General features: G+C 52.9%; 2 protein-coding genes across 5 annotated transcripts; one reads left to right on the top strand and one right to left on the bottom strand.

Moving 5' to 3' along the window:
• Window positions 1-3,058: 3,058 nt before the first annotated feature.
• RAB42 (RAB42, member RAS oncogene family) lies at window positions 3,059-4,423 on the top strand (the record flags this gene model as incomplete). The annotated part of the gene is made up of 2 exons (XM_080357651.1): window positions 3,059-3,273; window positions 3,997-4,423. The coding sequence occupies 2 exons, from the start codon at window positions 3,059-3,061 to the stop codon at window positions 4,421-4,423; spliced, it is 642 nt and encodes a 213-aa protein (XP_080213777.1).
• A 1,271-nt stretch (window positions 4,424-5,694) lies between these two features.
• TAF12 (TATA-box binding protein associated factor 12) lies at window positions 5,695-12,492 on the bottom strand. Of its 4 annotated transcripts, none has more exons than XM_080357627.1 (7): window positions 12,418-12,492; window positions 11,207-11,353; window positions 9,211-9,462; window positions 8,109-8,186; window positions 7,691-7,805; window positions 6,668-6,756; window positions 5,695-6,158 (listed from the first exon to the last, which is right to left on the bottom strand). In XM_080357627.1, exons 2-7 carry the CDS (start codon window positions 11,273-11,275, stop codon window positions 6,123-6,125), a joined length of 639 nt encoding a protein of 212 aa, XP_080213753.1. In that variant the 5' UTR covers window positions 11,276-11,353; window positions 12,418-12,492; the 3' UTR covers window positions 5,695-6,122. The 4 variants fall into 4 exon arrangements, with proteins under 4 accessions (XP_080213753.1, XP_080213754.1, XP_080213755.1 ...); XM_080357628.1 differs by lacking the exon at window positions 12,418-12,492 and adding an exon at window positions 11,438-11,527; XM_080357629.1 differs by lacking the exon at window positions 11,207-11,353 and having other exon boundaries at window positions 12,418-12,488.
• Window positions 12,493-12,624: the final 132 nt, after the last annotated feature.

Below are 12,624 nucleotides of genomic sequence, written 5' to 3'. Positions count from 1 at the left end.
CCACGTAGCTTAAACAGCTCAAAAGCTGCCGACTGCTGAAGGAGCAGCACAGAACCAGCACTGAAGGAGTCCTGGAGCTGAATAAGCTCCCTACCTGGGGACTGGGGCTCAAATACCCTGAGCCCCACCCACCCCTTCCCACAATCCCCTGGAAAGGGGAGGGATCAATCACCCCAGGCCCCGCCCACCACCTTATCAAATCACCTGGACCCTCACTGGAAATGACAGCACCTGCACTCCTGTCGGGCTCTGTCAGAGACTGTTGGTTTTTGTGAAGCCCTGTCAAGATCTCTTGGGGTCTGTCAGACTGTATCAGGCTTCGATGGGCTCTGTAGGGCTCTGTCGACATCTCTTGGGGCCTGTCAGGCTCTATCAGGCTTTGATGGGCTCTGTAGGGCTCTGTCGAGACCTCTTGGGGTCTGTCAGGCTCTACCAGGCTTTGATGGGCTCTGTAGGGCTCTGTCAAAACTTCTTGGGGTCTGTCAGGCTCTATCAAGCTTTGATGGGCTCTGTAGAGCTCTGTCGAGATCCCTTGGGGTCTGTCAGGCTCTATCAGGCTTCAATGGGCTCTGTAGGGCTCTGTCGAGACCTGTTGGGCTCTGCTGAGCCTGTCAAGATTTCTCAGGCTCTGTTGAGGCCCCCAGGACTCTGTCATACACATTGAGGCTCTGTCAGGAACTGACAAGATTTGTCAGGCCCTGACGTGTCCTGTTGGGCTCTGTCAAGCTTTGTCGGGCTCTGTGAGGATCCGTCAAACTCTCTCGGGCCCTGTCGGGCTTTGTTCAGGCAGTGTCGAGACCTGTCGGACTTTCTCAAGCTCTCTCGGGCCCTGCCTGGCTCTGTTGGTCTTTTGTGAGCTTTGTCTGCCCCTGTCATGCTGTCGGGTACATGGCTCAGCAGGGGAGGGGAAGAGTTGCAGGTCTATAGGCCACACCCCCTGCAGGGAGCCCACCAATGGGGGCGGAAGTGTGGGTCAAGGGGGAGGAGCCCAGCTGGGAGAGTGGTGCTTGAAAAGGGGGTGGGGCCTGGTAGGGGCACACCACTCCAGGAAGGAACATTGGGGAGAGCTTGGGAGGGGGGTGGGGTGAGCAGTGGCCATAAGTCTGAACCTCACCGTTGCAGTGACCTAAGCTTAACCCTAACACTAAGTCTAACGCGAAACCAAGTCTAATACTAACCCTAATTGTAATCCAGAACCTAACCCTAACCAAACTCTGACCCTGACCATAACCCTGACCCTAACTCAAACATAAATTTAACCATAACCCTAAACCTCAACCTAACCCTAACCTAGGCCTAATCCTAATGCTAAGTCTAACCCTAAAACAACCTGAATCCTACCCCTAACCCTAACCCGAATGCTAACCCTAACCCTAACCTGACCCTGACCCTGACCATAAGGCTGACCATAACCCTAACATATGTTTAACCATAAGCATAAACCTCACCATACCCGTAACCTAAGGTAACCCTAACACTAATTCTAATGCTAAACCAGCTCTAACCCTAACTGTAATCCTAACCCTAACCCTAACCAAACCCTGACCCTGATATTAACGCTGAACCTAAACCAAACTTAAGTTTATCCATAACCCTAAACCTCAACCTAACCCTAACCTAGGCCTAATCCTAATGCTAAATCTAACCCTAAGACAACCTGAATCCTACCCCTAACCCTAACCCTAAACCTAACCCTAACCAGAACCCTAACCCTAACCCGAACCCTAACCCGAACCCTAACCAAACCCTGACCCTGACCATAACCCTGACCCTAACCCTGACTGTAACGCTGACCATAACCATAACATATGTTTAACCGTAAGCCTAAACCTCACCATAGCCGTAACCTAAGCCTAACTCTCCCCAAACTCTCCCCCAGTGTCCCCAGGTCCATCACCAGGTCCTTCTACTGGAGCACCGGTGGGGGTGCTGCTGGTGTTTGACCTCACTAAATGTGCGTCCTTCGAGCACATCCCCGAGTGGTACCATGAGGTCATCGGGGACTGTTCCCCTGTCTTCATGCTGGTGGGACACAAGTGTGACCTGGTGGCCGAGCGCATCGTGTCAGCAGAGGAGGCTGGGGACCTGGCAGCCACCCTGGGCATGGCCTTCATGGAGACTTCAGTCCGTGGCAACCTCAATGTGGAGCTGGCCTTCCAGACACTGGCAGGGGACATCCAGTGGGCGCTGGGACAGGGGACTCTTGCCTCGCACTGGGACTGCGGTGGCATCAGGCTCATCCCCAGCCAGAGCGGCCTCTGGCCCCCAGCACGTGGGGAGCCCCAGGCATGGTGCCAGTGCCGACGGGGACATGAGACCCTCCCCTGATGGGTGTGGTTCTCTCTCCCTCCTCCTTGGGCTGCATCCCTACCCAGCCTTGAGTTTATTTCAAGCTTTAATTTGGGGGCTATGCAAAAAATAATGTCCTGTTACAAGAGTGTTTTTAATAAATCTGATGCTTTTCCATGCTAAATAAAGGTTGTGCTGAGCGCCAGACCCCTGACGACAACAAACTGCCATGCTCAGTCCATTACATGGGGGATACTCTGCTTTTGGGGGGTCGCTGGTGGTGTAAAGCTGCCCTGTGTCACATGGTAGGGTGATGGTTTTAAACTAAAAGAGGGGAGATTCAGGCTGAAATTGTTGCCCCTGCAGGTGGTGAGAGCTTGGCACCAGTTGGCCAGAGAGGTGGTGGATGAATCATCCCTGGAGACACCCTAGGCCAGGCTGGATGGGGCTCCGAGCAACCTGAGCTGGTGAAGATATCCCTGTCATGGCAGGGGGGGCACTGGGGGACCTGGGAAGGTCCCCTCAACCCAAACTCTTCTGTGATTCTATTGACCTTGTGTCACAGGGTGACCCCCTGGGAAAATGGGACAAGGCACCTCCCGAGTGCTTCCAACTGGATGAAACTGAGGAAAAAGGGAGCAAGGAGGCTCAGAATGGGCCACTCACTGCTCATAGCAGTGGGAACGCCTCCTGGGTGGAGATGCCGGGTCCTGCCTGCACATGCTCCCAGCACAGGGGCGGCAGGTCCCGGCAGCCTACGGAGGTGCCGATGGAGCTGTGGTGGCAATACCAGTTCCGGGTGATCATGCTGGGGGACTCTACGGTAGGGAAATCCTCACTGCTGCGGCGCTACACCGAGGGTATCTTCCTGGATGCTGTCAACCAGACGGTGGGGGTGGATTTCTATGTTCAGTTCGTGGAGCTGGAGCCGGGGCTGCAGGTGAAGCTGCAGTTCTGGGACACGGCCGGGCAGGAGCGGTTCAGGTGGGTCCAGGTTGTGGGGGGTGTGGGGGAGAGTGATGAAGCCAAGTGTCCCCCTGTATTTGGGGTGTGGGTGGGATGTTGTGATCTCAACCCCAGGGAGTTCCTGGGTACAGGTGTGTGTGTGTGTCCCCACCCCGTTTGTGAGGAACTGCAATGATGAGCCAAAGCCAAGGGTGTTCCCAGGAAAAGAGTCCTCGTCAGCCCTGGCTCCAGCTCCAAAGCGGGTACGGGACCCCCCTGCAAACTCCACTCTGCCCCCTCAGCTGCAGGGATCTGGGGGAAAAGACTGGGAGCCCAGTGGGAGCTGAGCAAAGCGGCTTCCCCAGCGCAGCTGCTGGGAGCCTTGGCACCTCATGGCTGGAGCTGCCACCACTGGCCAGGCTGCTGGGAACAGGAGAGTTTGAGGGACAAGACTGTGGAGATGGGAGAGCTCGAGGGACATGGCTGTGGGGATAGGACAGCTTGTGGGACATGGCTGCTGGGGACAGGGGAGCTCAGGGGCTGTGGTAGTAGGGGACAGATGAGCTTTGGTGGCTGAGTAGGGATAGAGCCACCCAGACCACTTGCTGATAGAGCCAAAGGGATAATTCTCACTCTCAGGAGCAAGGTGACAGTTGTGGGCGGGAGGAGATGCTGGGGTTGCCCTGCATCAGGGGAGATGCTGCCCAGGGCAGCACTGGAGACCCTGAGGGGAGTCTTACCCCATTTCTCTTCATGTCCCAGGTCCGTGACTCGCTCCTACTATCGCAACTCGGCGGGGGGGATGTTGCTCTTTGACCTCACCAACCGTGCGTCCTTCGAGAGCATCCGCCGGTGGCACCGGGAGGTGACAGAGACAGTCCAGCCATTCCGCATGGTTTTCTTGCTGGTGGGGCACAAAAGCGACTTGGTGGGGCAGAGGCGGGTGGGCAGGAGGGAGGCAGAGAAGCTGGCAGCCTCTCTGGGGGTGCAGTATGTGGAGACCTCAGCCAAGGACGCCAGCAACGTGGTCCAGGCGTTCCAAACACTGACGCTGGGCATCTATCAGGCACTGCAAACGGGGCAGCTGGTGGCCAGCGAGGCATGGGATGGGGTGAAGAGCAGCATCCCGCTGCCATGCAAGGCTGCAGTGCCACAGAAGGAGGAGAAGTGGAAGAGATGCTTGTGTTAGAGCTGGTGACGCTGGGAGGGATGGGACACCCCACCGCGATGCACAAGGGAGGAGGCAGAGGTGGAGCAGCAAGCGCGGCTTAAACACCCCTGGTCATCTCTCTGCCTGCCCATGTTTTCCTGAGGAAGTGGCCATGGGAAGGGTGAATTCTGCAGAGACCCAAGTGTCACCCACCTTTCCTCTATTCCCTCTACAAACCCCTTTCTCCAAGGCTCTCCCCATCCCCCAGAGAGAAACTGTGGGTCCTCCCAGCCCCCCAGGGTCCCACATCAGATCAGTCTTGACCTAAAACCCTTTTTACTCCCTGTTTTATTCGCTCAGAGCTGGTCTCCATCCCCGGGAGGTCAGGGTGGGCTGGTTGGAATGGCAGCTCTCCCCAGGCACCCTGAGCTGGAGCAGCTGCTGAACAACCCCCACATTCCTACCAGCAGTGGCTGCAGTGCAGGAACAGCCCTACCTGGGGCTGTGTTTGTGTGTGTCACGCTCCCTGGCTTCTTCAAGGAGCCAAGGGAGCCCATACTGGTGTCTGAACTGGGAGCCCATACTGGTTTCCTAATTACCTCAGCCCCAGCGGTTTCCCTCATGGATGCCAAGCAGGGAAGACAGGTCCCAGTCCTGCCTGCGGGCACCACAAGACTCCCATAGCACAGGGGTTTGCAGACCTGCTCCCTCTGCTCCATGAGAAATGACTCTTGCAGCTTCTCCGATAAAAACTGGGTAGAGCAGAAACAGCCAGCAGGACGTGGCCTTTCCTTATAGAATCATTTTGGTTGGAAAAGACCCTCAAGATTACCAAGTCCAACCATTCCCCCACCCCTGGCACTGCCCCATGTCCTGAGAACCTCATCTCCATCTGTTCAACCCTCCAGGGATGGTGACTCCACCACTGCCCTGGGCAACCTGTTGCAACACCCAACAGCCCTTTGGAGGAGAAAATGTTCCCCAGATCCAACCTCAACCTCCCCTGGCGCAACTTGAGGCCGTTTCCTCTGCTCCTGGCGCTTGTTCCTGGGGAGCAGAGCCCGACCCCCCTGGCTCCAAGCTCCTTTCAGGCAGTTCAGAGATCAGAAGGTCTCCCCTCAGCTCCTGTTCTCCAGCTGAACCCCCCAGGTCCCCCAGCCGCTCCCCATCAGAAAAATCCTTCCACTCACCCCAGAGCCCAGGGCAGATCTCTGACCAGAACAAACCCCCCACCCAGACCAGAAAAGTGGGGCTTCCTGTTTCACCAGCAACTCCCCCACACACCATTAGAAGAGCACAAGACTTTCCCATGGTTTTAGATTAATAATTTCTTTATTCATGTAAAACAAACGCAGGTATTTATATAAACACTGACATTACAAAGTACTGGAGCAGGTCAGGGCAGGAAGGAGGAAACAAAAACCTCTACAGATGCTTCTAATACTGTCCCACACAAGATCAAACACTCTCTCCCTTGGATGATCACTTACACAATAAACCACTTTCAAGTCACAAATAAAAAGCCTTTGTTTTGCATTGTGGTCTTAGAGGGGGAAAAGGAAGAGGGAGTAGAATGTTTTTGGCAGATCTCATCATCAGGTTAAGATATTGCTGCACCATTAATAAAAAATATATGCTTCTCTGTAAAGCATTTAAAAAAAAATATCCCATGGATGGCATCGTGGAGAGGCAGACATCCCAAAACACAGAGGCATCTTCTCCTGGCTCTTCCCAGGAGCTATTTCTTGGTAGTTTTGCGAATCAGTGCCATTCTCTGTAAGAAGAGAAAAACGTGGGAATCTAAGCATCTCAGACAAGGTTACTGCAAAACAACTGTGCAGGAATAATGTATCTCAGGTTCTCTCGGGACTCTGCACAGGTCTGTCAGGTCTGTTTGAATCTTAATGGGATCCCAGAGGAAAAGGGAAACGTCTGCGCTCCTCAACACCCAGGGTTGGAAGGGCAACACCGACACTAGTGAGAACAGTGGGATTAAAGAGTGCCCGGATCAAACCCCACTTCACAGCGTCTCAGCTGGTTTTCAAACCATTCCGAGCTGAGCTGCAAGTTCTGCTGCTTCCCTTAGGGTGCAGCCACCACCAGAGTGGGGCCAGAGCAACCTCAGTCCTCTCTGCACAAACAGGCGATGAGACTATGGAAGTTATTTCAAGCCCAAACCACTTAGAAGAGGCTAAAAATTCATGTCATGCCAGGAATTTGAGGCCACCCTCCCCGTATCAGGCTTCTGCCCTGTGATGCTTGGTGTTGTTGAGGGCTCCTCACCTGTTTGTGAGCTTCTGTAGTGCAGGCTTTTTTGTAGGGCCGGATTTCTTCAGAACCAAAGCCTGGGATCCACATGTTCCACTGACGCTCTGGAAGAGAGCAGCCAGGTCAGCACGATCACTCCCAACAGCCCACCCCAAGGGCAGCCTTGTCCTCACAAACAGGCACAAACATCTTCCCCAGCTCAGGTTGCTCAGAGCCCCGTCCAGCCTGGCCTGGGATGTCTCCAGGGATGGTTCATCCACCACCTCTCTGGGTACCTGTTCCAGGCTCTCACCACCCTCAGGGCAACAATTCCTTCCTCATGTCCAGCCTGAATCTCCCCTCCTTTAGTTTAAAACCATCATCCCTTGTCCTATTGCAACAAGCCCTGCTCAAAAGTCTGTCCTCATCTTTTTTATCGTCCCCTTTTAAGTACAGAAAGGCCACAAATAAGGTCTTCCCAGAGCCGTATTCTCCAGCTGAACACCCCAACTCTCTCAGCCTGTCCTCCCAGCAGAGCTGTTCCAGCCCTTGGAACATTTTTGTAGTTACATATCACAGTATCACAGTATCACAGTATGTTCTGGATTGGAAGGGACCTCAAAAGATCATCTAGTCCAATCCCCCTGCTGGAGCAGGAACGCCTAAGTGAGGTTGCACAGGAACATGTCCAGGTGGGTCTTGAATGTCTCCAGAGAAGGAGACTCCACAACCCCCCTGGGCAGCCTGTTCCAGTGCTCTGTCACCCTTACTGAGAAGAAGTTTCTTCTCAAATTTAAGTGGAACCTCTTGTGTTCCAGCTTGATCCCATTGCCCCTTGTCCTATCATTGTTTGCCAACGAGAAGAGCCTGGCTCCATCCTCATGGCACTCATCTTTTATATATTTATAAACATTAATAAGGTCACCCCTCAGTCTCCTTTTCTCCAAACTAAAGAGACCCAGCTCCCTCAGCCTTTCAATATCTGCAGCTATTCGTGGGTTTCCAGCCCAACACTGCACGCAGCACTCAGCTGAGAAAGAAAAAAAGAAAATCACTCACCGAGATGCAACTGGACATCTTTCACTTCCAGGGTGTTCGACTTGCGATGCCGCGCAAGCTGGCAGGCCGCTGTCACCACGCTCTCGATGAAATCGTCAGCGATCTGCAACAGCATCTGCGGCAGGACAAGGACAACAACCTGTCTTGTCAGTACCGAGCAGCTGAAGTTATGCAGAAAGCATGAAAATGAGTCCTCAGAAGTCTGTATTTCAAAGGCGTTTGCTACAATCACTGGTTTAAAATGCTTTTTGATGCTGGGACGCAGGAACAGACACGGATGGCTGAAGGCTGCAGCAAACGTGAGAACACAGAAGCGTAAAATGAAGCAGCCGTCCCTGCTTTGGACAAAGGGCCACCAGTTTGTGACAAATCCAAGATTAGCTCTATTTTGTAGCCCCTGCCACGGGTTGGTACCTACTTCCTCCACATCTTCATCCAGCTGCTCGTTCGGATCCACTTCCCGCACCAGGTCCTGCAATTTCTTCTTTGTTAAAACCTGAGCGTGTGGGAGAAGAGAGAAGGATTTACCATGCTTCTTTAGCACAGACACCAAAAAACCTCCTCCCCTGCTACCCCTTCCCAGGCCCAAGTCACAGGTGTTGACACAGCCTATCAGCTCAAGAATGGCAGAGATAACAATTATCAGGTGTTAAGGAGCCATTTTCAAGCACCAGTGAACAAAAATGGAATGCAGAGGGTCAGGATAAATAAGTCTCCTGTGCTGAACTGGCACTGAGCTGCAGGCAAGAGGGGACAAAATTAGAAGTCTTAAGAGGCAGACAGTGACTAAATTTGTGCTCAGGGCACAAAGGAAGCATTTCCATGGCTGTAGCGCTTATCAGCTTTAGTGTTTCACAAGGAAAACAGCAAGATAGGTCAGTTCTGGGTTATTCTAGGGCAGAAGTGGTGGGGAGTAGAAATTTTCCTGCTGCTGGACAACAACAGGACACTTCAGTCTTGTAGGATGTGGATAAAAGTTCTCAGCACTGATCCATCAATCTGGTCAGATGAACCAGACACCCCTGGAAAACCTCTTCCCGGTTCCCTCACACTGTGGGAAGAACTGCTGCATGTTTGTCAGGGGACACTTCCCAGAGAGGTGCCGGTGACAGTGACACTGCAGAGACATCAGGGAGGGTTCCTGGAGTGCTTGTGCATTTTATGCACTTGTTGTCCCACCAGGACAAGCAAACACACACAAATTAGCAGCTCCTGGCAGTGATGCTGCCTCTCACACTACCCCACTCAGATGCAGGCTACAAACTTTCAGTCTTCCCATCTAAACCACATTTAAAAAGAACTTCTCAATATACATTTTCCTGAGACTAAAAAAACCTCTACACTTACAGCATGCACACCCCATCCAGGGAAGAGAAACAATCTATGGAGACATTTGCTCACTCAGTCACTGATACGGACTTTTATTAAGTTTTTGTTTGTAATTTAAGGAAGAAAAGGAATTAAGCCTCGGGCAGGTCTGAGCATCTCCCCTGTTGTCCTAAAGCTGCAGATAAAATTACCTGGTTGCTCTCAGGACTGAGCCGTCCCCCTCCGCTCGGCGTCCCTGGCATCTTTGCCACAACCGTGCTGTTGGCCATGGAGCTCTGCGGGGGGGTGCTGGCAGGTTCGGGCTTTCCAGAAGAGAAGTTGGAGAGGTTGATCAAGGTCGATGGGCCAAACTGGTTCATAATCTGTTGGGCTTTAGCTTTTAGGTCGTAAAGTTTATCTAGGTCTTGTTTCTTCTTGGCGTTGTGGGGACCCAAACCAATCAACTGTAAAAGGATACAAATGCTACAAGTTAGCAACGAGAAGGGGTTTAATGGGGCGATTGCAGCTTTGTCTAGAGGAAACCGCAGTGTCCTGATAGGGCCCACGATTTTACAGCAGATCAGGTCTCTCCAGACACAGCAAGAGGGAGGAGAAATGTTTAGAAAAAGAGAACACATTCCCTGGGATATGGAATTTGCCAGTAGCAGCCGAGAGGCTGCAGGCAGCGCACGGACGAGAGGTAGCAGCTCAGCAGCTCCTTCCTGGGGCTGAATCCAACACAGGTGTCCCCCCTGCCCTTTTGAATGCATTTCACTTGGACCATAAACAGCTTCAAGGAAGAGCCCACAGAGATTTAATAACGGAGACAGGTTTGCTCCCATGGCAGCAGTGAAGGGAAGAGCAGGAGCAGCATTTGAGTCCTCTCCATGAGCCTGAGGACAGGGCGTTCATCTCCTGCGGTGTCTGCCACAGGGTGGACGCCTCATTTTCAGTAACACTGCACTCCAGGTCTGACTCACAGTGGTTCCTTGACAACAAAGGGTTCGTTTTGGGTTCTGAAAGCACAAGTCTGGGTTCTCAGAGGTAATGTGATGGAGAAACACTAGCGCTTGCCCACACCTTCAAGTTGTGCTTCATACAGCAAGAGCCACAGCCAGTACAGGCGGCTTTACTGATAACAGGGAACCAGAGGTGAGTTGGGGCAGCTTAACCGGTTACTCAGATCTTCCAGGTTCACCCTTAAGTTATTCAGGTTGTTGCCCACTGAGCCAACACACAGATCAACCAGCAGCTGTGGTGTTTCACGGCTGGAAGGCCCTAAAATCCCGGCTTGGTGACACTCTGTCCTTAATGCTATGCAAAAAGAAACTCAGCGAAACCCTGGACCTTCCACCCCACAACTGCTGTGGGCAGCAGGGACAGGCCTGTCAAGTGCAATGAGCATTTACGGAACAGTTTGAGGTAAAAATTCCTCGTGTAGCAGCTGCTGTTGGGCCTAGAGACAGCCAAGAAGCGGCTGCCACTTCCAAAAAGTCTAAGTGCTTGAGGATGAACTAACTTACAAGAGAAAGAAAAGAGTTTGAACAGCTTTACAGCACATTCACGTACAAAACAATGAACAGAGCATCTGCTACACAAGCTACAAACAGACATTTTCCCCTCATCACAGCAAGCTTGGTTAGTTTGGGTTAATTCACCCCAAATCACACACCAGGAATCACACCGGAGTGCTCAGAGGCGGTTGCTTTAGTGCTTCACTCCACGGCAAACTCATGCAATGCTGCACTCGCAGACACAGAGAGAATTTAGAATTTATGGCCGAGACGTGTTTCTGTGGCGCACTCAGCAAATTCTCAGCTTCATTTTAACTAATTAATGATGGAAAACCATTCCGTTCACACCCTAAAGCCCCTCAGATGGCGTTTCTGGACGAGGAGCTCAGCACAATATCAGGACTTCAGCCTATGCCAGGCTCGGTTTTAGCCTAGGCCGCTCTCAGGCCAGTCACCCCCACACCTCAGCCTACAAATCCACAAAGCAGGAATTCTTACCGACCATGGAGGGGAGAAAGCTCCAAAATCCTGGGGCCAAAAGCACTTTTATCACCATAAAGTTATTTTGTTTGTTTATTTTCAGATCTCATCACGTCCTTCGCGTGCCATTAAGATCACCAAACGCCAAGTTAACGGGATGGGTTGATTCCCAGGATAAAAATCCCGCATGCCAACCCCAGTGCTTTTTACTTACAGCTATCTGAGTGTCTAGATCTTTAATTACATCGGCAACTGCCATGGGGCCAGCGAACGGAGAGGCCATTTCCCAAAGCCTTCTCAGAACGTCAGTGATCAGCGTTAACCTACTCTCGCTTCCTCCTCTTCCATTTAACTCTCATTCCTACAGGAACACCAGATATTTTTTTGTATCACCCACTCTACAATCCGACCACAAGAGGAAAGTTTCACGCAAGAGAGGACGCACTGGCTGTACTGCAGCACGAGAGGGTTTATCTGTCACATGATCATGAGCTGAGGACGAGGCATCTCTCAGGATCCTGAAGAGGGAGTAGAAATTTGGCCAAATTTCATTTTTCTGTCAGAAAACAGAGTTATCTTGGGATCTGCTGTCAGCAGCAATGTGCGGGTGAGCCCAGAGCAGCTTCTCTCCATGGCAGGAATAGGGCTGGTGGCCTCAATTAGCACCACTTGTTAGGATTACAGCTGTAATTAAAGTCTATAGTAAAGCCAAACCAAACTTTGGCGCATTCCCTGGGGTGCTCAGGGGGACTTCCGCTTCTACCAAGACATAACGATTTGCACCAAACATTTAAATAGTTTTGCAAAGGGCCGTCTGGTCTGGGTGTATCTTTATTGTTAACAGGGAAAACTGAGAAAGTTCTTGGGTTTTGCTTTAGTTATTGCAAATGCGAGACAGTCGGTGACAAGCACTTATCCATTATGTGCACGCAAAAAAAATTTTAAAAGTCCTTTTTTTTCCCCCTGGATGTGCTTTTTTAGATGCCGATGGGACTCAAAGAGAGTTTACAGTCTTGCGTTTGAGCCTGGAAGCACCGACTCCCGCCGCCCCGGGAGGCCGCAGCTCCCGGGGGCGGCTGTTTCCAGCATCCACCCTCGGCCCCACAATCGCCCCCGGGAAACGCCGTGACGGGACCGAACGGAACCTCCCGGGATAAAACGTTTCCCGAGGCTGCCGGGGCGCCGCGGCCAAGGTCCCGGGGCCGACACCTCCCCCTGTCACTGCGCAGCCCCCGGGACCCCCTGGGCTGCTGACACTCCCCGGGTGGGGGTTTAGCCGCGGCCTGTCCCGAAGAGCGGCGGGACTAGCCTGTCGCGCCCATCCCGGCTCCCTCCCATATTTTAGGTTGTAAAATCCGGTATAAAACAGCCGGTCCCTCCCCTCCCACCGGGGGAAGGACCTCCGACCGCCGCGCCGGCCCGTACCTCCCCATGACCCGCGGGCGGACCGACGCTCCGCCGCCGGCTGCGCTCCTTCCGCCGCGCACCGGAAACGCGTCCAGCGCCACCAATCGGGAGGGCGCTACCTGCGCGTGCGCGCTAAGGTACCCGCCAGGAGAAGCCCGGGCTCCGCCTCGGGGAGGGCGCCGCGGGAAGGCGTCCCAGCATGCCCCGCGCGATTTGCATAGCGCT

The sequence above is a fragment of the Nesoenas mayeri genome (genome assembly GCF_963082525.1).
Source record: "Nesoenas mayeri genome assembly, chromosome: 21".
NCBI classification, from domain to species: Eukaryota; Metazoa; Chordata; class Aves; order Columbiformes; family Columbidae; genus Nesoenas; species Nesoenas mayeri.
The sequence above is the reverse complement of the archived record's forward strand: the minus strand, read 5'-3'. Positions and strand labels throughout refer to the sequence as shown.

What these genes read in the sequence shown, in the direction of transcription:
- TAF12 (XM_080357627.1), bottom strand. Translation starts at nt 11,275, where the DNA reads ATGGCCTCTCCGTTCGCTGGCCCCATGGCAGTTGCCGATGTAATTAAA. An exon ending in TCAGTCCTGAGAGCAACCAG is followed by an intron (nt 8,187 to 9,210) that starts GTAATTTTATCT and finishes CCACACGCTCAG; the next exon opens with GTTTTAACAAAGAAGAAATT. An exon ending in AGATGTCCAGTTGCATCTCG is followed by an intron (nt 6,757 to 7,690) that starts GTGAGTGATTTT and finishes GCTCTCTTCCAG; the next exon opens with AGCGTCAGTGGAACATGTGG.